Source organism: Poecile atricapillus, chromosome 3 (assembly GCF_030490865.1).
Source record: "Poecile atricapillus isolate bPoeAtr1 chromosome 3, bPoeAtr1.hap1, whole genome shotgun sequence".
Classification (NCBI taxonomy): Eukaryota; Metazoa; Chordata; class Aves; order Passeriformes; family Paridae; genus Poecile; species Poecile atricapillus.
The window spans coordinates 49,444,086-49,471,095 of record NC_081251.1 but is presented as its reverse complement, the minus strand read 5'-3'; the positions used below and the strand labels follow the sequence as shown (position 1 = coordinate 49,471,095).

General features: G+C 37.1%; 1 protein-coding gene across 2 annotated transcripts; it reads left to right on the top strand.

The window, feature by feature from the left end:
* Positions 1–260: 260 nt before the first annotated feature.
* GOPC (golgi associated PDZ and coiled-coil motif containing) lies at positions 261–27,009 on the top strand. 2 transcript variants are annotated; one of them, XM_058835777.1, is made up of 9 exons: positions 261–645; positions 13,855–14,019; positions 16,285–16,308; positions 19,625–19,800; positions 20,082–20,247; positions 21,471–21,566; positions 22,333–22,497; positions 23,172–23,352; positions 23,877–27,009. In XM_058835777.1, the coding sequence occupies exons 1-9, from the start codon at positions 373–375 to the stop codon at positions 23,993–23,995; spliced, it is 1,365 nt and encodes a 454-aa protein (XP_058691760.1). In that variant the 5' UTR covers positions 261–372; the 3' UTR covers positions 23,996–27,009. The 2 variants fall into 2 exon arrangements, with proteins under 2 accessions (XP_058691760.1, XP_058691762.1); XM_058835779.1 differs by lacking the exon at positions 16,285–16,308.
* Position 27,010: the final 1 nt, after the last annotated feature.

Below are 27,010 nucleotides of genomic sequence, written 5' to 3'. Positions count from 1 at the left end.
ATGTCAACATAAAAACGGCCATAAGTACAATAAGGTGCCCGAGGACGCTCCCAGTGACCGGGCCGCAGGAAGGACAGGGGGACACGGGGGGGACAAGGGGACAGTCCCGATCCCCCCGGCCAGGACGAGCCGCCCCCATCCCCACACAGCCAGCTCGTGCCGGCCCGCAGCGCCCCCTGCCGGCGCGGGCGGTGCGCTCGGCGGCTCGGCGCTCGGCCGGCGCTGCCTGCCACACCACCAGGCGGCCCCGCGGCCGCCGCGCACGCGCGTCCCCGCGCTCCCTGCGTGGCTGCCCCGGGAGCGGGGCCGGGAGCGGCGCGGGAGCGGCGCGGGCAGTGCCGTGTGAGGGGAGCGGGCGGCAGCGGCGGCACCATGTCGGCGGCGGGCGGTGGTCCCTGCGGTCCGGGCGCGGCCGGCCCGGCGGCGGCGGCGGGCGGCGGCGTGTCCATGTTCCGCTGGCTGGAGGTGCTGGAGAAGGAGTTCGACAAGGCGTTCGTGGACGTGGACCTGCTGCTGGGCGAGATCGACCCCGACCAGGCCGACATCACGTACGAGGGGCGGCAGAAGATGACGAGCCTGAGCTCGTGCTTCGCCCAGCTCTGCCACAAGGCTCAGACCGTGTCCCAGATCAACCACAAGCTGGAGGTGAGGGGCTGCCGTGGCACCGGGCGGGGCAGGGCCGGGGACGCATCCCCGGACATGCCGGGGTGGCCGTGCCCTGCCCCGGGGACACCAGGAGCTCCCCCGGGTTTCTTCCTGCTCGTTCCCTGCCCCGAAACAGCTACGGAAGATTCACCAGGCCCCGCGTTTTAGGATTCGGGCCTGGCCGCGGCCATCCTCCCTCTGGGTTTGATAATTCCAGCTCTGGCATGGAGCAGTGCGTGCCAAAGGAGTTCTCTGTGATGGTGAAAGCAGGAATCTTGGGCAAGAGATGCTGCTGACTGATCTTCTCTTTTCAGTGAGTCAGGACGAGAGGACAGAGTGAAGCTTAAGATGCGCCAGGGAGGGTTTAGGCTGGACATTAGGAAGAAGTCCTTCACAGAAAGGCTGGTTGGACATCGACATGGGCTGTCGAGGGTGGTGATGGAGTCACCGTCCCTGGAGGTGTTTAAGGAAAGAGTCTGGTTGCCGTGGTGGTGTTTGGTCAGAGGTTGGGCTTGATGATGCCAGAGTTCTTTTTGAGCCTAACTGATTCCTAGATTCTCTGATTTTGGAAAAGCTTGTAAAAGAAAGGACAAAGACAAGATCGAAGTGCTTAAAGCTTAGAGTCAGTAGTCAAAATGAGGATATTGTTCCTCCTTACAAGTAAAGGAAACAGAAAAGTGGATTTGGGATGGACTTTGACAGGTCTTCTTGTTCCTTCACACTTCAAAGCAGATCAAATAGCTCTCTGCCAAGCTTAGAAACTGAAAATAATAGCAGGGGTCACACATTCTGTGAGGAGAATAGTAACTGGCCTTCCTTTTGGAAGGTTTTTTTCATGCCTGATACAGAGTTTCAGTCAGAGTGGGAGAAAAAAAGCCAGAGCCAAGTTATGTGGTCCTGAAGCTGCTGAGAGGCAGGGCTGCAGGTCCTTTGGCCTGTGAAAAAACTGGAGTGCTCTGGAAGGAGATTCTGGAGAACTTCATGGTCATTTTGTATCTATCCAACCCGAGTGTTTTTGGTTTTGTAGGTTATTTGGGGTGTCCTCAGCAGGTGTGAATGTAAGCTGCCCTCTTGTCTTTTAATGACAATTAGAAGGCTTTTGATGTTTCTTCCTCTGTTACCTTTTGCCTGGACTAAAGCCTTCCATTTTCTTAATTGTCTCTTGTAGGCCATACTTTTTAGACTTCTATTGCTTGTTCTTTTAAATTTTAAGGGTAGAGTAAGAAGGGAAATTCTGAGACACCATGAAAATATGGGCTTTGTAAGAGCTTCAATAGACAAAATTTCCCTTCTTTCCTACTGTGTTACACTTATTATAATAAAAGAATTTTAGAGTCTTCTAGCAGCAATGTGCTCTTCTGAAGGTGTGCCTTTCAGTAGGAAGTAAAGTAAGTAGATTGTCTTTGGTTTTAATCAGGTTTCTTCCTGGTATGAAGACATTGTTATGGAAAAGAACCCATGGAATTTTACAGAGGAGTAGGATTTTTCAGAGTAGAACAAAAATTTCATTAGACTAGGAGTTTTTTGCATCTCCTTCTTTATTTCACCAGAATGCTTACTGTAGTGGTGTTTGTGTTCCTCTATGTGTTTGTGTTGATATGCTGTCTTATATGTTTCAGTATTGGGGTGATATAGATATATATAGATATAGATATATATATACATATATATATTTACATACACACACACACACACACACACGTACAGTACCAACCTATAAAGTAGACTTCATGAAGTATAGTAAAAGAAGATTTATGAGTTTATGGTAGATAACCAGAATTTATTGCATATTGCGCAGGCATGGTGCGTTGTTGTGTAGAGGCCTGTAAGCCAAGTGAATTTTCAGGTTATTTTAAGAGAATGGATTTGGATTTCCTTGAAAGGTCATTTCAAGCTTTAGTATTTTGAAAGGAAATTATATAACTCAGATCCTGAACGGTTTTTTGTATCTAATTAAAATCACCAGGAGCACCTAAAGAAATGAAGATTTGTGCCTAATCTCTTAGGAGTTGAAGAGCCAAAAGCCCAGTTAGCAGTTGTTAATAATTAGCATATTTATTGTGTATATCTACATGATCGAGGTTGTTGTTTGATAAAAATGATATTGGTAATGTAGAGTGAGTGGTTTGGAAATGAATAAAAATCTTCTTTTGTAAAGTATTTTTATTACTCAGAGTAGTATTAGGTCTCATACATATAAAGGCATTTTTATCTTTTAAATAGAGCTTTAGAAGACTTTAGTATTGCCTCGAATGTTGTTCATTTGAGGACCTTCTGTTTATTGGAGTCATAAACTTGAAATGAAAACTGCCATTTAAAATCTCCAAAAGATGGAGCTGCTCTGTTGAAAATGAGCGTCTTGTCTTCTTACGTGCACAGATTTCTAGTCAAAAGCCCCAGTGACCAATATGAGGAGTACAATTACATATTTTGGAAGAAATCACTAACATCAATATGTCATTTAGGATGTGATTGGTGGTTTTACTTAGTTTTTATAATGCGAGTTACTGTACTTCATACAAGTTTTAAGATTGCAATAATTTCCTAATAACTCACCATTGTAACTTAATACTGCTTGTGCATTTTAATACAAAGCTTTTGTTACAGTCACAAAAATGTGCTCTGTAATAGTTTACTTATGTACACTTATTCAAGCCAATAAACTAGATCCATCTTGAGAAATACTAAGATACTACAAATAAATCCTTTATTTGGATTAAAATAATACTTGGACTGAATCTAAATTTGTCTAAGCTTACTCCTGCAGCTGCATTTGACTGACTTTGTCTTACTGAATAAGTGATATTATTTCATAAAGGAAAAGAACAAAAAGTTATTAATATCATTCTGTTGTTTGTGGATACCATTTCCTCAACCAAAATTGATGAGTCTTATTATAACATTACAGGCAAGAATAAAGAAATGCAGTTCAGATTTTGGTTTATCCACTTTATCAGCTTCATACACATTCTCCGATGGGTACAACCGCTTTTAAGAGGCACAGCTTGAGGTATGGTGGATGGAAGCTCCTGCTGTAGGACTCCCCAAAAAAATTTTTGCCATCTTTCTATATATCTACTTCTAGAGAGAGGAATTTAGGTAAAATACTGCATGAAGGATGTTCCTGGATAGTGAAAGAAGTGTTCCCAGGAAGACAATTGTTTCCAAAGAGGCAGCTATATGTTGGTAATTCTGGGCCAGGTTATTTTTAGAAGGAGCCTGAAGGTATTTCAGATGCAAGGGGATGTATGCAAATAAATTTACTTGTGCTTAGCGTGGTGAAAGTTTATAAATTTACTACTGTGCTAATAATATTTGCAGTCTTAAATTAAACTAATCATATGTGGAGGGTAGGATTTATTTTCATAATTTTCCTGCTGGTCACAGTAGGAGAGAGTTGAATTAAGTAGCTTGTCAAAGAGGAGAAAAAAAAAAAGTCTTTGGCAATACAAGCCATTGTATTTTCTGAGATCAGCCTCATTTCATTTTGAACAAATGGAGAAGTGTATCTTGTTAGTAGGATAGCAAGGATCTCAGTCTTTTAGAACTGGTGACAGACATTTAAAGGGGATTTTTTGTGATTCTGTATTGGAAAACTGTATAAATCAGCAGATACAGGCTGGTGGTCAGTGTGTGAGACTTCAGAAAATGTTTAACTGAGAAGCAGTTCATAGGTTTTGTTTTTCCTGTTTGACTGTTACTGGACTATGACATTGTCTAAATGTCCATTTCAAAAAATAAAAGTTCTGTGTATCTGCAGTTTTGTAGAAACAGAAGAAGTAGGTCAATGTGCCAGTGAAAACTGAGCTTGACTTTGACTGCCAATCTGATTCTGCAATTTCAGATGAACAAGCTAGAAAGGAATGTTTGGTGAAGCACACCCTGTATCTTGGCAGATGTGTTAAGCCTGTGTATATGCTGAAGCTAAGGAAAACATGTATGTCTAAGAACTTAAATGTAGTTTTATGTCTGTGATTAAATTGGAATAAGCGTGTTCAGAGGAACATGTTTCTATAAGCTGAATTCTTCTGTAGGTAACTCGTAACATATTCAGTTAAAGCACATATAGAATGATGTGGGTAGTATGGAGATATATATCTAAAAACCCCAACTGTAGTCTGGAAAAGTTAAATGTAGGTGGCTTTATGTGTATGGTGACTTTCCATAAGCATTTAAGTCCATCTTACGGGACACACTACTGAGGTATAGTCCTGCTCTGTTGTTTGGCAGTATTTTAATCAAGGTAGGACTATACACCTTCTTAGAAAGGTCTCTCTGGATTTTTTTTTTCTGCCTCTCTCCTTTATTTTGTAGTGAGAAATGAACTTGTTGATGACCAAGATATTTTTTTTGTTGATGTGAGATATGTATCTACATACGTAATAGTTGCAATAGCTTATTTACTTTTTTTCAAATGTCATTAGTATTTCCAGTAGTTACTGAGGTATTATTTTATTAATTGGACTTTTAATACTTTTTCTGTTTTGGAATACAGATCTGTTGGTACTAGATGGAGTATACTTTTTTTGAAATATCAGTGGAGTGAAATTTGGTCCAGCTAATTTGATATCTTAAAATGTGAGCATTTTTCACATATTAAGGAAATACAGATTTACATGCATTTTTCCAGTCAGCTTATATACTAAGTTGTCATTAGTGTGATACATGTAACTTCTATCAGATTCATTATGCCCTTTCTAATTACAGTTATGCCTATACTTAATTCATGTTTTCCTGTATCAGAAGCCTATATGCCTCTTTACAAATTTAACTAGCCTACTTGATTTTCAGTATGTGGTAGAGTGTTTTCCTTTTCTGTCTCAGTTGTTGGGAGCTGCCAAAGAGAAAGTGAGAGGAAACCAGTATGCTAGTTTATATTTCTTAGGTTTTTTTACTAAGTTATGTTGCATAGGTGGTATAGATTTCAAAATAATGATAATAGTAAAACTATTGATATGACTTCTAAGAACAGATTTGTGTCTTCCCGATAAACAACTAGAAGCATGAGCAACCTGACAAAAATAGTCATTGTGAGGAAGTCAGAAATTTCTCCCTGTCAGTAAAGTGATTTTACAAAAAAGTGATTTGTTCTTCTGTGAAGGTGTAAACAGAATAAAACAGTCAAGCACAAAGTAAAACAGTAGCAAGAAACAGTAGCTGGTATTTTAGTGATAGATGTGAAGAAGATCAGTCACAGGCATAAAATTGTTGGTGGATGTATCCATTTATGTAAATGGAAACCAAATTTTTAAGATGCTTTATTTAAGATGTGGTATTATTATTTATCCTTTAATTGTTGCGAGGAAAAATGTGCAGATAATTATATGTCCAGAATGGTCTTCAGCATCATACACTGCATTTTTACCAAGCCTACTTACATAGCTACACTACCATACTGTTTATTTACAGAGTCATTAGTCATAAATTGTGTTGTTCATGTTCTTATTAGCTGCATGATAAAGACTGTTTTGTTAAATTTAGCGTTAGGTAAAAATTGAAGTCACAAAGGTCTTTTTTGGAGTCGCAATAATAATGAAATAAAGGCTTTTAATATAATCTAATAATCTGTCAGTACAGTCTTTTCCAATACTATCTTGAAACATTTTCGTTTTTGACAAGTGGTAAACACTGTGGTGAAATTGTGGGGTTATCATAAAAAATATGGTTTCCAAGTGTATCATCTATTCAGAAACTGATTTTGTGCAGTGCTGTCACATTGTTGGGTTTTGCAGGGAGCACTATGAGATGAAACAGGGCTCTGCTCTGTTCCATGGTTTCTCATTCAAAGCAGTCCATTAAACTTAATAGGGTTGTGTGACAAATTGCACTAAGTGCTGCTTAGTAGACTGGAAGAATCAAATAGTCAAGACTGGAAGAGTAGAGTGTTCTTGTCTTTTGGAGAGCTGTAGGCGAAGTGGTGAAGTGATATTGGTGAGATATGGAGCCAATCCTTTCTTCAAGGAATTAGAGAAAGGTAATAATTAGGAGCTCCAGCTACCTTCACATCAAGGGGTTGATGCAAAGTCAGGGGACCCCATGAAAAATTGGCAGTATGTGGGCTGTGCAGGCCAGGCACTGTTGTTATCTGGTGTCTGAATGTGTATCTGCAGGCTGTAGGAGCTGCAGCTGTCATGTTGTGAAAAATTGTTTTCTGCCCTGCATTTGTGTAATGTTATGGGAACACTAAGGAATAACGTTTTCTTTGTTTGTAAAGCATAATTAAAGATTTTTATTTTTTTTACCTGCATTTGCCTTCAAATGACGTTTCTGTCTTCAGAAAAATGCCGCCAGAACGAAATGATAAGCAAATATGCTAGTGTCATATATTGATATTTATACTGCTTTTTTGTGCATATGCTAGGACAGAAGCCGTGGAGTAATTGCAGCATTGTAGTGTGTGCTCTGTTGTGTTTCGTGATCCTGGGTCCTGCAGCCTTTAAATCAGAAGGTTAATAGTCCTGATTAGGAGTGAATGTTGAAACACATAAATGCATATGTTGGTAAACTTTATGGAGTCTAGTATAAATTACATAAGGACATGCTGCTGAGGAAATAAAAGCACCTCATAAACTTGATTTGTCTGTGAATTTTGGTTTGATCCCATAGCAAGATACATCAGGACCTGTCCTTTAAAATTACCTATTAAATATATATAGGTACAGCAGAGGTGTTTTATTAGTAACAGAATCAATGGAGCTTGGAAATCGTGTGATCTGTGGGGAATGGAAGTGTTGGGTCCTTTCTCAAGTCACTAAGACCTCCTGACTCAGTCAGTTCTTGTTCTCTTGGAAACTCTTGGGAGTTTCCACATCACAGCATCCTTTCCTTTGCCTTTTTGTCTCTACATTTTTTGGTTAGTTGGCTGGACACAAGACAGCAGCTCAGTCTTTAGCTCAGAACTGCATGTGTGCTGCCTGTATACCAAGCTGTCAGCTTCTGTCTCTGTATGGGTTAAGCAAATTAGCTAAAGATCTGACTCTTTTCTCCCTCTGAAAGGGCACTAATCTGTCACTACTAGCTGTTTCGTGCAAAAGTTGTATGTTGTAGGAACTTTAAGGATACACACCTTTACCCTTTTAATAGATTCGTTTGTATCTTGAAAATTATTCAGTTCAAATCAACAGGGAAGGAAGGTGAAATAGGGAGAAATGTAGACACACAGATAAAAAGATGGCACTAGATGGCCTTGCTTAGGTAACTAAAAAATTCTGAAATGTACTCCTAGTTTCTGGCAGTTGGAGATTATATGGTGGAAAAAATAATCTTCAGAAAGACAGTTTTTAGACCTTTCTAAGTTTAGAAGGCTTGATATAAGAATGAATTAGGTGTACCCTAAAGACCTGAAATTAAACAAAAACTAAAGGCATTTGATGAGTGCCTGGCTTATGACTTTTAGTCATTTGAGGCTGGTGATGGATACTCTTGTATGTATCTGTCTTCCTTTTGCTGAAAAATCTGTGAGCTTCTACTGTGTTTGAATTATGCTTAGACTTTTTTTGAGCTAGAAATTCACATACCAAGAAGTGAATTCATTACACTTTGAGATAATTCAGGTCTTCCTCTCATTTTTACTTGGTGTGGTGAATAATGCCAGTCTTGCTCTAGTATTATGCAGGCCTATGACCCAGCTTCCCAATACAGCTTGGCTCCACTTTGAGTGCTCATGTCTGGACTATGTTTAAGTCATAGATATCTTTTATACCTATTAGCTCAAGTGAAACTCTTGTCCATATCACAGAAGTTACTGCTATGATAGCTCAGAAAATGAAAAAGCTTATCCCAAAGCTAAACCCATCGTCATTATTTTATCTAACGATGCCATCTCAGTTTGCCCCTCACTCCCCTGCAACTGCATTCCCTATCAGTAGTGGAGGCTGTTTCCTGTCACCATGGTATGTAAGTCACCATCATCCCACTTTCTGCAGTTTTCTCAGTTTCTGTGTGTTCTCCCTCATGCTTTAGATCTTCAGAGGTTTCAGTAGTGCCATCTTCTAGTGCCTCATTCAAGCAGTGATGCTTCCGAGCAGTCATACATAACTTGTGGTTTTAGCACGTCTGTTTCCTGTTGTGCACTTCTATGCACAGATACCGCTGTAATTGTACTTCTCTGTTATATTTATTCATCCTTCCCTTGATGTCTTTACATTGTTAGCTGCTCTGGGTAGGGTCTACATTCTTGTTCTTTACAACGTATAAACTTAGTAAAAGATCTTTGTGTATATCTCTGAGATATAATAGAAATAAGTTCTTTTTGGTTAGTTACTCTAAGTATTCTGGTAGAATAACTAATGGTCACTTTTCTGTGAAAAATGGCAGATGAGAGTACAGACCATCATATGAAAAATATGATATTAATTAATTGAAAGGGGCTTAAATGCTAATATTTTGTTCTAAGACTCCTGATGCAAAACACTAGTTAGGACTTTAGGAGCTCCATGACTATAAATGCAATTAACCCCAGCATTTAAGATGACATTTATTTTATTGCCAGGTTAAAATACATATTCATTATAAGATAATTGTAACAAACTCAATTTTTTGAGAATTTGTAACTGCTTGAACAGGAAATAAGAACTGTTGATTTAAAAGAGGACATTGTCTGGGCTCTTTTGCCTAGAGTTTTGGTTTTTTTTAAATTTTTTACATGTTCTGTGGAATAAATATTAATTGCTTAGTGCCATTATTTCTTTTCTCTCTTATGAGAATAGAAAAGAGTAGTTTATTAATTCTTGAGTTATTTCAGTTGAAATTGGCATTTAATTTTCATAGCTGTAAGATCTTTGAGAAATGCAAAATACCTGGGAAATGGCAAAATATGTCCCAAAATTGACTAAATGTTTAGGTAGCCTTTCTAAACTATTTTTCTGGTATCATCTGAATCAAAGGTTTAAAAGAACCTAGAAGCTAGGAATGTAGCTACTAAGGCAGAGGCAATATATTTTGCTTAAGAGGGGTAGTCAAAACAATGCAAAGGATTAATAATTATTAGATGGACCTAATTGAGCTAAGGCAATATATTACCTGCTTGACTTAGTTGTGTTTATAGAAGGAGACAAGAAGGATGAGCCATTGTGAAGATGAGGAAACTACAGCTGCACCTGGGCCCAGAAACCAGCCAGAACCAGGATAGGGAGGCCTGGATTATGGCCAAAGGACTAGAGAGCCTGCCAACAAGACAAAGGTGAAAAGTTTAACTTGAGGAAGAGGTTCCTGACCTCTTAGAAGACCACTAACCCCTTTCAAGACCCACCAACTCAATTAGAAAGATGAACTACACAGGCACAGGAGGACTTTGAGCTCATTTTAATATGAAGCTGGGCTAGGTGGAGTTAGGAAATACATATGTATAGGCATAGTAAATGATTACCTGAATATGCAAGATTTCAGTAGATAAAAGAGGGCAAGAGCTTTGTGGAGTTTTGCACACGTTTTTAGGAGTATACTCCTCGTGCTGCCTGACATTGTAATAAACATACCACTTTCTAACTTTAATTAGCTGGAGTGGCTTTTGTCTGTGTATCACATCTGGATGTTAGATTGCGTGGAAGATAAATGCTGAGTTTTGCTATTTGGTGAGTTTGACCAAGATCTCCAGTTTATTTGAATTGTAGACTTGTATTTAAAATTTAGAATAGCCTTTGGTGATAATCTGAAGCAGTAGCTTTATGTCCTGCCTGCTTGATTCATGTACGTCTAGGTGTAGGTTTTCATGATTAAATACTATTTCCATGACCACAGTTTGGTCATTCTGTTTGCTGTGCATTGGCTGGGGCAGAGACACAAATGAGGGAGCAGAGAGAAACCAAGGTGTAACCTTGCAGCGTGGTGCTTGCTAATGAGTGGTAATTGCTGATCTGTATAGTTGTATTCTGCCCAGAAGGGTTCTTTTTTTGGCTGAATCAGCAACTTACAGTTAAGAGGAGGTTATGAAAGTGAACACACTACCTTCTCTTCAACCTCTGCCCCTCATTGTTCCCTGTTCAAAGTTTCTGTTCTGTTTTTGTTTTTTGGTGGCTCTTCCTGGACTCATCTAACCATGAAGCTCAATGGTCTCCTGTGGGTGGACGTTTGTAACTTCTGCCCCCAGGTGACTTCTCTGCAAATTTTAGGGTAGTGGCAGGTGACCACCAAAATACATGGCATCTCTCTTTGACAGTCTTGCTGGAGAGTACATCCAAATTAAAGGATTAGTAGAGTTGCTTGTGCAGCATTAGTTTATCCTTGTGTTTTTCCTATTATGTTTATAGAAATTGAAATATAACATTATCTGGCACCATCTTTTTCTGCAGAGCCCTTGCCTCATTCAGTGAATGGTGCTCTGGGAAGGAATGGCCTTACTGATAGTCTTTGTTTGGGCTCACGATTTCATCTGCTGTCTCAGCCCCATTCTTGGTTTTTACTGAGTAGCTTCCAAAATTGAAGATAGGTTGAATTTCTAACAGTCTTTTCATATATTTTCTTTATAACAAATCGAGGGATTTTGGATTTTAAACAGTGCTATTAAGAGTAATATAAAGGAAAATTAATTGAGCCGGCCAAGCTGAGCATGGTAGGACTTCTGTGAAGTAATATAAAGATTTGTCAGCCTTCATAGAAGTAGATCACAGGATATGAAAGCAGCTTGATTTGTTTGCACTTTGGTGTGACTCTTGTGCCTGCATCTGTTCCTGGGGATAGATTTATAACTTTTCATAATGTGTTAAGCAGATTAATTCCTTCATACATGCATTTCTCATTTTCCTTTTTTTTTATTTTGTGCTCTTCATTTATCCTAGCCTTACAGTACCTGGAGGGAGGTGACAAGAAAGATGGGAGAGGGACTTTCTACAAGAGCATGTAGTGACAGAGCGGGCAGTGGTTTCACACTGAGAGTACTTTGAGATTGGATAATAGGAAAAAATTATTGTGAGGGTGGTGATGCACTGGAGCAGGTTATCCCAAGTACCCCATTCCTGGAAGTGTTCAAGGCCGGGTTGAATGGAGCTCTGAGCATCCTGGTCTAGTGCAAGGTATCCCTGTCCATAGTAGGGGGGTTGGAACCAGGTCTTTAAGGTCCCTCTCAACCCAGGCCATTCTGTGATTCAATGATTCTATGATTAAAACAGCAGGATATTAATTTAAATGTTAGGTTATATGCGGGGTACTATTTTTAATTTTTGTTAGTTTGACAGTCTTTTTGTGGTACTTTTGGGGCATCGTTTACCCTGCAAAGCTGGTGGCCATCATTCTTGCTGCTTTGTTAATTGCACAGGGAAGTAAATTAGATTTTTGATTCCCATCAGAGCTCCAATTGCCCTTCTTCATTAGGTGAGGCTGGACAATATAAAATTGGTCTAATTTAGCTGTTCTGCCACTTTGCCATTCTACAGGTCTTTTGAATTAGAGTAGATGAGAGAGCGTGTGTGTGTGTGTGTATAAAAAAAACAGTGAAAGTCAGCATGTTAGCTGTTAGAAAGGAGCAAGACAGTAGCGGTCTTATAATTTTTTTTAATGTAGGCTTAATATATACAGTATGTAATAATAACAAAATATTGTTATTATGTGAAATTGTGATTGGGTCAAACTGTGCCTTCATTATTAAGGTCTTTGTTATCTGCTCTGTACTGTATCATCAGCTTTTATGATGGTGATATTTTCATTTTCTGGGTTAGTTCAGATGTGTGTCTGCTTTTGTGAGAAGGTAGGTAGACCACAGCAGAGAGACTTTAACTGTGGCTGGTCACTGGGGACAACAATGCAGCTTTTTAAGTAGCTAATTTCTGTGAAATTACTTGGCTTTGTAGTATTTTAAATATCATCTTACTGCAAAAGGCAATTTCTGCTTTAGAGTTCTGCAAGGGTTTGCAAATTTTTCAAGATTTTTTTGCTATTCTGCCAGTTGAAAGGTGAAAATGCATGCAGCTCTATTTCTTTGGCAAGAAGTAAGTGCTGGCCTGGTCTGCTGAGGCTCTGCCTCAAGGGACAGGGAGGTAGTTCTGCTCTCTTCAGTCCTAGAGACGTGAGACTAAAGGGCATAGCCAAGAGGCAGGAAGGGAGATTGTTCTTGGCAGCCACACGCTAATCCATCTCATCTGATGCACTCTGGGTGCTCTGGATCACCTCTGAAGTGCCTACTTACCTCTGAATTACTCTGGGAGCTTGAGGAGGCTGTCTGTCTAAATGATATACCTGAAGTTAGACCCAGTAAACCCTCCCCACTGATAGTCAAATCCTTCCTGCTTTTTTTTCATTAACAGGTACAGATGCTTTGTACCAAGCTGCCTTGCAACTTAAGTTTCACTATTAATTTGGATGCTAGTACGGTGTTGTTAAAATACCTAAAATACTCTGCTTTAATATGAGAGGGCATTTTTTAAGAATTAGTCAATTTTTCATTTTGGTCTTTAGTTCCAAATCTTTTGGATGCAAAAACATACTCTGGGAATTTACCTAAAAATACCCTGAAATTCTGTGGGGTCTTTTTTTTGGCAAATAGTAGCTTTAAAACTTATCTAAATGTAGCTTATCTTATAAAATACTACTTGAACTTGGATAACAAGTAACTTTGTAAACATGTTAGTATTTGTTCTTTCATTACAGATTTATACATGAAAACGGTTTTTGAAATGTTTCAAAACCATTTTTTTCAAGAGTTAATAGCTGTTTCTTGTTTTCTACATCTGCCTTTTAGGGGCATTTCCTGGCTTCTGATTTACGCAACTAATTTGCTATTTCGTTTAACCTGTTGATAATAGACCAGCTGTAAACAGGATTATTTTACTTCAGCATTGGAGAAATAATTGTCATTTTTACTTTGAGCACTTTTTTTCAATAAGATTTAGTAATTTTACAATTTAAAATTGTGTTTACATTGATAGGGTGTAAATCTTACATAGTTTTAATGCCATTGCCTTGATTTGGAGTGGACATCAGTATCACATGCCATTGTCTAAATGAGGGAAAGCTCAGCTGTTGTTACTCTTGGCAATGTGGTCATTTGGTGCTAGTTCTGTGGTTGCATGAATTTTGTGGCAAGAAGTTGGGGAGAAAATCCTGCAAATGATCCAGTGTAAAAGCTGGGCTACAAAGGAATATGTGACAGCAGGTATTCTTAACCTGTATTCCACCGTGTACAGCATCCATGGACCAGCAAATGCTGTTATGTGTCACAGTTCTGGTGACCCCATTTAATCCTTGTTCTCATTACTATGACGGATTGTATCTTCACAGGCACAGTTGGTTGATCTGAAGTCTGAACTGACAGAAACACAGGCAGAGAAAGCAGTATTGGAAAAGGAAGTGCACGATCAGCTTTTGCAGCTGCATGCTGTTCAGCTTCAGCTACATGCCAAGACTGGTCAGAATGTTGACTCTGGGGCTATTAAAGCAAAACTGGTGAGTATGAAATTGAATGTGGGATTGTATTATTCTTCTTCCTCTCCTGGCTGAAGTTCTTCCTTGGAAGGTGTGAATGAGTGGATTACAAATTTTTATGTTAAAAATATTAACTTTTATGCTTTTCAGTAACACTTATAGTTGGTTGTTAGCAACCATTAAAAGAAGATGAATAATATCAGAATAAAGAATAAGGATTTAAGAAGGTTTTTTTAAATAAACCATTTTTAGTGTTTTCTGAAAGTAAAAAAAAGGAAAATGTCTTTGTGATTTATAAAGCTTTTCTGAAGACTGAAGTTGCAAAAGGTAATAGAAGAAGACTGTAATAGGAGCACTCAGTAAACTACATGTTTTTTTAAAACTCAGACCTTTACAAAGCCCACCAAAGGTTAACAACAATTAATCTGTGCAGTTAGTTGACATTGAGTGATAGCCTGAGCATAGACTGCCTTGTTTCTAGCCACACCACCGATTCAGGCTCTAATACTATGACTTTGAAAATTTAAAAGGTTGAGTTGTGATTTCTAACTGTTGGCATGAATCAAAGTCTGTCTCTTAACTTTCTACAACTGCTTCACAATTGTGTTGCAAATACATACTCCCGACATATGTTGAACATCAGATTAGTCTCTTTTGCTGTTTTGTCCTGTTAATTAATATACGATAAAACACAGTAGTAGTCTATAAGTTTTAAAGGATGTCTAGGCTAATCACTGGACAGCAGGAGTAACTTTGTGTTTCAAATTCAAAAGCTGTAATTGATTAGAGCCGTCTTCCTAGGGCTACATAGTTGTATATTCAGTATAAGAGCAACATTTTCTGGATTGTCCATGCATAATTTATTCTGTACTGAATTATGGCTGCAGTATGGTGAAGTTTATTTAGAGTTTTGAATCATTCTCATGGCTTTTAAATAAGCATTAGTTAAATATCACCAGCATTTTGTAAGTGTTAAACTGCAGGTTTACATATAGAAAATTTTTAAGTTAACACATCATTGTGAGAGATTTTGGTCCCCAAATTTTCTTAGGCTTAACTTCTGACTAACACAGAGACTAATACTTCTGAGCTGCTTGTTTCTCGTTACCTTGTTATAAATTATTTCTAAAGATATATTAAATTCCCATGCTATTGACAGCAGTCTTTTTCCCACAGATGACAGTAAATACATTTTAGATACATTGGTTCAGGTTTATGTATGCTGAAATTGAACTTTATTAACAGCTTAAATTGATATTCTCTGCTTAATTTCCTTTAGTTTTTCCTTTTTATAAATATGAGGACTAGTGTTTTGAGTTTGTTTTACTTTGCCTTTAGGGATTCATAGCTTTAATGGACAGAAGCTCAACTTTAAACTCTTCTAGATAAAGAAAGCTATGAAAGTTCACAAAGCTAGAACAAGCAAAACTGAGGCTGCTAAATGACAATAAAATGGGATCTCTGTTGTTTGGTAAATGAAACTGTTGCGTGGACCTTCTGGCAGTCAGAAGGTATCTAAGGGCAAATAGGAACTGTGTCAACAGAATGTGCAATGGGGAAATAAAGCTCTACTAATTGACTTCCTGCTTTCTTGAGGGACAGACACTCTTGTTTTGTATGTAGACTCTTTAGACTCTCAGCATAAATGTATCTTCTGTAATCTGCAAAACTGTACATAGTGGTGAGCTAGGACATTTTAAAATGTTTACATTGCTAAGCAGTTGATAATTGTGTGGGTCAGGCCAAATCTGTTTTTAGGAGTTGGGAATCTTCATAGTGCAATCATAATAACTCTGTGAGAAAGAGTATGAAGATGCCTAGTTGAATTTTTTTTGTGTTTTTGCACTTGCTGCCTTTTCTGATACTTCTTCCTGTCCTTTATGTCCCTCTTGTAACTCATATTATGTTGTTCCTTCTGAAAAGAAAAAAAAAAATCTATTACCTGTATAACATTATATTATAGGATGTATTTTCTGTGTTTCTTTCATTTATATTGTATTATCTTGCTGTTCTTTATAGAGATTCTTGATATTTTAGGAAAAGGTATTGTTTTCAATACTATGCTAAAGTTAAGTTTTTAATAAGATTTTTAGTAAATTTCACTGCAAAATACCAAAATAGTTGCTAAATAGAATTGTAGCAGTGTGCTTGTTCTTTATGCCATTTAATGAAATACATAGTCTGCTGGTGAAGTCCTTTTGGAGTAAGTAATTTATATTTTTGCATTTTCTTGAAGTACCTATTGCGTGTTTCTCTAATTATGGAACTCTTTTCTTCTGTCTTAAGTCTGTCCTTTCTGTGGATGAAATGGTAAGTATGCTGATTGCCTTTTTTTTTAATGTTTAAGCAGTGCTTTTTGTTTTGTGCAACAACTTATATCTGTGTTGGCCTCAGAAACTGGCAAAACAGATCTGGCTTTTTCCTTCTTCCCAACAGTTAGCATGATGCTGTGTAAAGAATTTCCTTTGCATTTTAATTTTTCTTTTCTAGATGTGGAGCCCTCTTTCCTAATTCTGTATTCTGTTTATTATTGCTACAGCTAGTTTGGGGTGATATCTGGCAACTTGACATTCTGAAAGGTTGTTCTGGCAGTGTCTCAAAAAATGTTAAAGTGTTACACAATTGCTAAAGCATAAACACTGTACACATCTATGAGTGTAATATGAAGTATTCTGCATGTTGTATTCTTAAAAAATCCTGTCAACTCCTCCTTTTTTCCTCCTTATTTTTTTCATAGGCATGATTTAATATGGTTTACACTGGCTCGTGTAACAGCCAAAAGCATATGAACTCAATAATACATAGATATAAAGAAAAAGTGAAGCAAACTTGACTTTTATCTTTTCACAGTGATAGACTTGAAAGGTTTTTAAACAGCTTTTCTGCTTTTGTTACATGCTTTGTTATTATTACTCAGTATTTGGTTTTTTGAAAAGCCACAGGATAGCCGGTAACTTCAACCTTGCTGTAACTTATTTTTTTTACATTACCAACAGAAAATACATTTTCTGTTTTCAGAACCTATGCCATACAATGAACACTGGAAACCATGAAACTGTTCTATAACTTAACTTCCTTCATTTTTTTTAAACATTTTTGAGACTTTTGTCAGATCTTTTGACAAAAGATGTCATTCTGTCATTCCAAACAGGACATGCTCTTTCAGGACATCTTCAGAGATTCTGTACTGAAAACCTTTTAATTTTTAATTTATTTTTTTTTAATTCATGTGGTGTTCAGTTGGAGACAGTCCATAGAAGATTGGATTCTGGGTGTAATTTTGCACCTCTGTCACAAAAGAGTAGTCATAATAATGGAGAAAATAAGAAGAAGACACTTCTAGCGTGTTTTACAATACAAGGCATTTGCCTTGTATTTTTGGTGTAACATTTAAAATGCATGACTAAAAGTGATCCGACTTAGAAATTTAACATTTGGCTTCCTGTTTAATTTAAACAACAAACCAAATTCAGAGAAAATCAGTGGACAGTCTGAGTCTGGATGAGGGTATTTAAGCTGGCTAATTTGTATAATGTAAAATGTGCTGCATGAAATTCACTGATATAATAAGGAATCTTTGAGCACTTCAACAATTCACTTTTCTGAGGGAAGTTGGAATATGCCTATCTTAAATTCTAGTCTTTGTATTTGTCAAATAAAAGATGTTCTAAAAGTGGATAAACAGGGAGCCTATACTACTATTTAGATCACCTTAATGCAATATTGACAGTAGGAACAGAGCTAACAGGAACACTGTATTTGTATATGGACTTTGTAGCTGCTGTAAAACTGGTGTTAAGTCTGAACTGTGACTGTTCTTACTCCTCAAGTGTGTGGCAGAGTCAACACAGCATGGTGGCACTCTTGAATTCTTGTACTGAAAAGAGCCCAAGACCAAAATAACAATAGAAAGAACTGGTATAATCTTAGAAACTCCTGTTCCTAAAATGTAAATTAGTCAAAATTCTTGGCTTAAGAGTGATCCTGCAATTCAGAAAGAGATTTGCTGCAGAGTCATTTTCACAAGACAGCTCCAACCCAAAGCCAGAGACCAGAAGTGGCTTTGTGTAACATGTTTTCTAACATGCCTATGGAGCCAAACTTGATCTGAAAGTGGATCGTCATGGGAATTGCAGGAAGTGAAATGCTAGTGATTTCAAGCAATCCTTGAGCTGCTCCTGCTAAGCACTGTGCTGGGCAATTCCAACATGTAATCTCTTCTTCTAAACTAATAGAAATTTTTAACAGATGAGAGAGGTAGTAGAGTCTATCAAGTTCAGAGTTGACTTTCTGTCAAAGTCTGTAAATGCTTCCATATATCTGTTGTGAAAATAACTCCATTTGGAAGGACCAACCTTTTGTAATTTCTCAAATGTGGTAAAATTGATCATATTAATGGTTTTATATCCAGGCTTGGAATAGTGAATAGCATATGCACAATTTGATAACAGATTTGTCTTGCCAGTTCTGTAAAATTTTGTATCTGTCCTGTTGCTTCTTTAGTAGCAAAACTTCCTGGTTTTATTTAACAATGTAATTGGTACATCTACAGAGAAGGGGTTTTTTTGGGTACTCCAGATGTCTTCAAAAATGCATTATGGTGAACTTAGTTTTTATTGCTGTTTCAGTTGACAGCCATTTTTGAAAGGAAACAGTGTTAGACCCTGTGTCTTTACTGTTTTCCTGGTTTTTGGTGGGGGTTTTCCCCCACTTGGTAAAAGGAATGCTGAGCAAGATATAAAAGATACAAGTTATCTGTCAAGCATACTCTCCCTAAAGTAGATTTTGTAGATTAGCAATCTAATTCCTTTTGCAGCAGTACCCTGGGTATTAGAAATGGTAATGACTATGCAGTCTCTTTACATTTGGGATGGAGCAATGTGGGACTAATTTATATTTCCATAAAACCTTTTTCAGGGGGCGAGGCACAGGGAGATAGCTTGCTTCAAGTGTGGTTTTAGTGTGGGTTTTGTTTTTGTTTTGTTTGGCTGTTGTTTGGTTTGGGTTGTTTTAACAGAGCTATTTTGCGCTAATTTTCTTCCAATTTTGTCAGGGTGGACATCGTGTGTAGAATCCTTGGCTTTATTTATGTGGTCTTCATACTCTAATCTGGAAATGTCTCTGGCTGGACATTTCTTGGTTGTTTGCATGAAAATAATTTTAATTTTAAGGACATATGGACTTATGTTTCCATATCATCATCATCATCATCATCATCATAGTTAAAGAATTTAGGTAAATTGAAATATTTAGTAGCTTTGTAGTTACTCTTTAATTTTAAAAATAATTTTGCTTAACTTTGAATGTCCTATTTGCAAGACAAGATGTAAGGATGATATTCAGGCTACTTAAATTTTACCACCTTTGTGTAGCATAGTATGCAAAACACTAGCTGTAGTGCCAGAGTCCCTGTTTACTTTTATCTTTTTTTTTTTAATTTCTCTTCCTGCATGCATGTCTTGTACAAAGGAAAATAATTTCAGATTGTGTATGCAGAAACAGTAAGTGTTCTTTCATTATTAACTTGGATAAAAGCTTTTTAACATTCTTTTCTTGGTTTTTTTTTGTTTTTTTTTTTTACTTTTTGTTTGGTTTTTTTTGTTTGTTTGTTTTTGTCATTGTAAAGGAGAGAGAACTTGAAGCTAACAAGAAGGAAAAAGTGAAAGAAGCTCAGCTGGAAGCTGAGGTGAAGTTGCTGAGGAAGGAGAATGAAGCCCTCCGTAGACACATAGCTGTGCTCCAGGCTGAGGTTTATGGAGCAAGATTGGCAGCCAAGTATTTAGATAAGGAGCTAGCTGGAAGGTATGTGAAGTCAGTCCATGTTCCCTAGCATAAGATGTTTGTTGTTGTTTCCTTCCTTTGCATCCCCAAAGGCAGGTTCAAGGTTAATACTAAGTAGGAAAACCCTCACATTTCCACTTAATTAACAAAAGGAAGAGCAAAAATCCCCAGGGCTCTTGCACCGGTTGCTGCGTGACCACGTGCTGTAGCCACATGAGGTGTATTGAGGTTTAGGAGTCCTGCAGTGCCTTGCTTTTCCAGCTGTAATGCAGCGTTGTTTTACTCTTTTTGTCACTATGTAGGGTCCAGCAGATTCAGTTACTGGGCCGGGATATGAAAGGACCTGCTCACGACAAGCTGTGGAATCAGCTGGAAGCAGAAATACACCTTCACCGCCACAAAACTGTTATTAGAGCTTGTCGAGGTCGGAATGATCTCAAACGACCAATGCAAGCACCACCAGGACATGTGAGTTGAAAAGATGAGCCATTCCTACATGATTTCCAGACATGAGTTACTTCTTCATCTTTGTGATTGTTTTCATTTCAGTGTTGTGTTTTTTTCATATGTCACTTGTAAATAGGTTGTTCTTTTGTATGCTAAAGGACAGTTCTGTGCTGAGTAGCATACCCCTCTAAATGGCCACAGAAAATGATACAATTCCTTTGATTTACCTAGGAGCACTCAGTCCTTTTGAAAACTGAGCCTCTGATATAAATATATATTTATGCGTATAAATACATAAATTTAACAGCAGAATTTTGTAACATAGGTTTCAAAATGGTGGATCTAACTTATTTGCAAAACAAGAATAAAGTTTTTAGCATTAGATTGAACTGAAATAGATTTTAATTTCTTTTCTTAAAAGGCCAGATAAATTGACACTCTAAAAGAATTATTTGTAGGCATTTTTTTTGTTCTTCCTAAAGGTACTTTTTGAAACAAAACTTTTAAACAGCATTTCACTACAGGTATATTTGGTAGAACTCACCCAACTTGGCACGTCTTGTTAATCATCCCTGTGTTCAGTGCCTAAATCCAGACATTTTCAGCAAAGTGCTTTGCTTTGATGTGTTCTAAATACCTTAGTTGGTCAGATGGGTCTTACTGCTTATGTTGCTAATTGCATATAAAACACTGGTGGACAAATACATGTATTTGTGATTTTAAAGGTATGCATAATGGCATCAGTGACTTAACAAAAGGAAAAAACAAACCTTGATTTATTTAGTCTCTCTTTTGGATTTGTGTTCAATGGCTTTTGGTGTGGTTTATTTTTATTACAATAAAAATTAACTCAAGCAAGCAACCTCTTCCTTGGGAGTATATTACATCATCTTCTGTCATTTGGTTACTTTTAGGATGAGTTTACATCATATAACATGTCATGTAGTGCCTTACTAAAATGTGGCTGATTTTCTTCTTTTGAAGTTAAGTTCTGTGTTATGCATTAATCAGCAGTGAAGTAATTTAAATAATTACTCTCATCAGGGGTGCATAATGAGGAATCTTTTCTGATTTCATTCCCTTTCTGTAGAGGGGCACTGTAAATTTGTTCTGCCTAGAGCTAGTCTGAAACTGTTGCTCATAACACTGCCTGTATATAATTGCAAAAACCCAAAACGCTGAAATGCATCAGTTTTTGGGTCACACATTTATGTTTGTGCTATGTTTATTTTTTATCAAACTAGGATCCTGATACCTTAAAGAAGAGTCAAGGTGTTGGTCCAATCAGGAAAGTTTTGCTAGTTAAAGAAGATCATGAAGGACTAGGAATTTCAATCACAGTAAATATTTGTATTTATTTTCTTTGACACAGAAGCAGCAATTCAAATTTGTATTCCTATTTCTGTTAAATATGGATCAGTAAATGTATAGTTAGAACAAATGAAAAAAGCATACACAAATCAATAACTATGATCATAGAACTTTAAGACTCATTTTGATAGATTAGGAAACAGATAATTGCTACCTGATGTTAAACTTTGGATTTTGGCTTAATGTGTAGGTATAGACACTTTAGCAGATTTGCCAGTGGTGATTCCAGGTGTAAGTATTAGAAAAGCAGAGACAATCTGAGACCTGACTTCCAAAGTTTAGCTGTTGTGATTATAACTTTTTTTAAAGTACCTATATTGGCATCTCTCACCTAACAAAGGCTATGTAAACTTTTTGCAACAAATTTGGAAAATTTTGACTATTATACTTTTATTCTAAATATGCATACTGTTTCTTGCAAGTCAATATGGTGCCTGATATGCTATTTTTAGTGAGGTTTTCTGCTTTTCATTAGTTTATATATGATTTCATAGTTTTATTAGTATTCAGAATGGTGTGCTTTGACTTTGAGTACATATTTGAAATTTTCCATTTTTCTGTGGGGAGAAGAATTAAGGGAAGCAGCTCACACATTCTTAAACATTCTTTGTTTGAAGAATGATTTCTAATTTTCTAAAATAGAAATTGAAATAAGCACTTTAGGAACTATATCTGAATGTCAATTTTATGTTAAAAGGCGTCTCAGTTAATTAAAATTTGCTTTTTTTTTAATAGGGTGGGAAGGAGCATGGTGTTCCAATACTGATCTCTGAAATCCATCCTGGGCAGCCTGCTGATCGATGTGGAGGACTGCATGTTGGTGATGCTATTCTGGCAGTAAATGGAGTTAATCTAAGAGATGCCAAACATAAAGAAGCTGTAACTATTCTTTCCCAACAGGTCAGTTTGGACCTCTTATCCATAGGCATGTTTAGGTGCTTCATGTGTTCTGCCTGCTGAATTACCTCAAATTTTAATGTTTCCTGTTAAGTACAGTGTAATCCTAAGATACAGTGATTCTTGAGGCTCTATCACCTTACACTTAATTATCTTATGTTTTGCAATTTAAGGAGAAAAAAGCTAGGTCGGTAGTGGTTCAGTTAAACATGTATTGGCTAATCATTATTCAGTAAGGCTGATGAAAATCAATTTATTACATTGCACAACAGAAATAACTTATTTAGTGACATATATTTTACTCTTATGACTGAAGAACTCTAGCCAAACTATGTTTCTCATATACTTTGTGGTCTAGAATCTTCCTGATTTGCTTCCCATTTTCAGACAGTTAACAGGTGTGTTTAAATGATCAGAAAACTTCCTCTTTAGAAATCACTGTTTGAAATGTACTGGTAGATAAGAAATATGTGTAGTTTTGGTAAAGCTTAGCTATAGAGCTGTTCTACTTTAGTTGGTAAAAACTCAAATTCCTATCCAAAATATTGAACACAACTGTTTACAATATGTGTTTACAACAGTAAGATGTATTTGTTTTACTAACCTAGCTCGTCTTGGTAATCCTGCTGGGTAGCTGTGTGGTAGTAAGTAAATTTGTATTTTTGGCTGCATTTTAGAGAGGTGAAATTGAATTTGAAGTAGTGTACGTTGCTCCAGAAGTTGATTCAGATGATGAAAATGTAGAATATGAGGATGAGAGTGGACACCGTTACCGTTTATATCTTGATGAATTGGAAGAAGGTGCAAACTCAAGTTCTAATAGGAAAGATGCAAATGTGGATGTCAAACCCTCACAAGGTAAACCTTCTGAAATATGTTAAAATGCAGTTTAATTCTGAAGTCTCAATATGCAAACCAATTTCTGGAAAAATACTGGTTTTATATTAATTTTAAAATTAATCTGCTGTCAGTTCAATTAACCTACTAATAGGCTGTCAGTTCATCTGGTTGGTCCCTCACTGTTTGGCCTGGTTTACTTAGATACAGCTGAATTAACTGAATTAACTTATGAACTTTTTTCATGGGCATCTTTTCCCAAAGGTTGAAATTAAAATTTATTCTTATCTTTTCCTACCTCTGACTCGGAGTTGTTAATTCCCCTTAACACTTCATGTTGGTGGCTTCTTCAGATACATATTTTAAATCAGAAAAGCAAAGAAACAGTTCCTATTTTCCTGCCATACTGTGTTCTGCTAAAAACCTGTCAGCTTTAATTTTAGTAGTCATTTCAGCAAACATTCCAGCTTTTGAAACAAGGATCACTGATCTGTCCTTCCCAAGATTGCTTCTTTCCTTAAATCGATTTTCTTTTTAACTTGCAGTGTTTGATAAGAAGCCAAGTATTGATGGACATGAAAATGGAGACCTGGGGAATTCAGTGGAAGCTTCATTAGAAGACACTGCACCCAAATTAGCCCGTTCTGCTGAGTCTTTATCTTAAAAACAAACAATCAAAAAAAAAAAAAAAAAAAAGCAAAACCTGGACAGATCCCATCTTTGGGAACAATTGATAATCAATATTGACTGCTTAAAGTTGCATATACTAGTGTAGGTTGTAAAAGGATGATTAAATGTCAAAAGGAACTGTATTACTGTTGCCTGGAAAAAAGGCGGTTACCTCAGGGCTTCATTGTGAGCAATTCTAAATGTGGAAAACTGTCTTTTGCGTGACACACAGTAGTTATTGAACACGCAGCATGTAAAATGAATTTCTTTTAGTAATAAAAGAGTAGTCCCACCAAAGTGTGGGATTTTTAAAGTGGATAACCTCAGTACGTTCCACTTTTAATCTCATTGATGTCCCTAAGGAAGCAGAATAACGTGTGACCAGCCTCATTTTGACCCTTGGATGTTTTCAAGGGACAACTGATGTTCACTTTGGTGTGAAACATGCTTTAACCCTAGACAGATGGGGGGGATGGACACTTGTTCCATTGCATCCATTTGTTTTGTATTTAGGATTTTTGAACTATAACTTTAAAAAACACTTTTTTTTTTTCTCGGAACAGTAAAGATGAGAGCTTTTATTTGAGCAAAGACTATCAAAACCCACATAAGCAGTGGTGTGCTTGCTAATCATGATCATTCAGCCCATGGTAATCTTATGAGTGAGGTTTTTTGATTTGTTGTTTTTATTTAAATTCACCACCATTTGTTCCATTTAAAACTTGCTGCAGAAGTAGTTAAACAGAATAGTATGGGGTTTTAAAAGTGAAATTAGTGGGAAAATTACTCACAATTAATGTGAGCCCTTTGGTATTTTTTTCTGAGCATCATCAGTTTAGCGTTTGTTTTTGAATGGATATGGTTACTCCTAATGTAGAGTTGTTTGAGTTGGTCATCATTAGCTTGACCTTATGAAATGATGAGTGCTTTTGATGCGTACTGAACATACTCATTTCACTTTAAAATATTCCTTAAAGAAGTAGAAGTTGAGTGCACAATACTTTATGGGAGGTTCTCAGAATCATACGGTGCCTGGCCCTATCTGTGTTATGTTATGGCAGTCCTGTTAACCTATAATTGTCTTACTGTTGAAGCAAAATGTTACTCCCTTTGTGAGAGCAGTGTATCTTAAAATAGTTTTTTATTGGTGTACATCTAAAGGCCCCTGGCATGGCTACAGATGGGGAAGTTGAGGATGGTGTCTTGAACAGTTTCTCATGCTCCATTTGTAGCTCTCTTGGTGAAGTGCAGCACACTCCACAGACAAACTCTACATTGTCTTCGCACTTACTATTTCAGCATGCAGTGCCATCTTTCCTGTGCACTGCAGGCTGTTGAACTGTAATGTAAAATGGTTTTGTACATTGAAAGAGGAACTAATGTGAAAAGACATCTTTGCAAGTGTTAAGTGTAGGGTATAAATGCATAAGAAAAAACCTCAAAGGCCTTTAGAGTAACATCAATTAATCTTATGTTCTAAGTTGTGATGTAGAACACAGTTACCTTGTCTCTCCTAGGAGCACTATATATATATATATGTTTATAGAAAAAGCCTAAAAATGTATATACTTTATTCAAAGATTTTGCTATTTATGAATCCCTTAACTTTGCTATTTACACGATCATTTTGTGTGTGTGTGTGTGTGCGCGTGCATGAGTTCCACTTACTCAGTGGAGTAACATTATTTGGTTCATCTTTTATACTAGTGTTTGTCGTACAGCATACTGTTGAAGGTTTTTTAAATAGTCAAGGCTGTACAGTTTTCACCGAACAGAAACTAGTATTTAAAAATAAAGCTGTGTGAAGAAGAAACAGGTCCCCAGGCATGTTTCTTTTTCTGAAGCTCCAGAAACTTGAGGACACATTGGCTCTGTGTTAGCAGATGAATCCACTGCCAGAACTTTTGCATCCAGATTTGTGTTTTTCCCACAGCTACTCAAGCAGAGTGCCCTCTGAATCTGTCTGTGGCCTGGAACAGTCAGTGTCCTCTCTGTCAGGAAGGGACAGTTCAAAGCTAAGTTGTGGTCACCTCGTCTTTGAAAATCATTGCTGTGTGAAATCTTCCAGCAGTTCATAGGAATTAGACTTGTCCAACTAGTCTTGTAATTTTTTAAAAAGACATTCAATTTTCCTGTATAGTTTCCCTTTATTTGAGGGAAAGGTGAAATTTTTTATTTATTTTTTCTTCCTTTATGGCACACTGTATTTTCTGTTCAATGGATTTGATCAGTTTTAGCCTGAAGTGGAAGAATGTTTCTAGAGTTGTTTTCCTAACATTCCTAATCTGCCAGTTTCATATGATGCTGTGCTCTCTTCTTCCTCTGCTGGACCTTTTCTCTTTATTTTTATCTCTGTATGAGATCAACAGAAGGAACAATTGCTGAGGAAAATGACTGGGAGTAGACATATCAGGTAGCAGTAAATTATCACCAGATTTTCTTCCCAGCAGTTTTTATAGTCCTTGTTTAGGAAGCTGTGGATGGGAGGATTTTGCTCAGACACTGCAGTCGGTCTCCATGTACGCTGTACTTGTTACCAGTACAGATTTAATATACTGGTTTATTTGCAATCATACTGAAATGCTTACAGATTAATATTTAAACTGAGAAGTTTTGCAAGTTGAGATTTCCAGATTCAATGGATAAATGTGTATTCTCCCCTTTGTCAGTAACTGGAAGACTCAGTCCTGCTGAATCCCAGAGGCTGAATGAGTTAGACTTGGAAAAATTTCTAAGGAAAGTCAGTGTTCAGACTTCATTTTTATTTTTTAAAGTGTAAAACGGTTTACTTGCGTGTGTATATATATTTTTACTTAAAAAAATAAAATAATATTCTAAAGATAATTTTGCAATTTTTTTGGTATATAATTCCTTTCCTATTAAAATCTTCAGTAAGACAATTGTATTTTAAGCTAAGGGTGCACAGTGTTTGTTGGCATCTGGGACCAATGTTAATTAAAAGCATGTAAGATAAGGAAAGTGCTTTATGGCAATAAATTTAACTCTGATT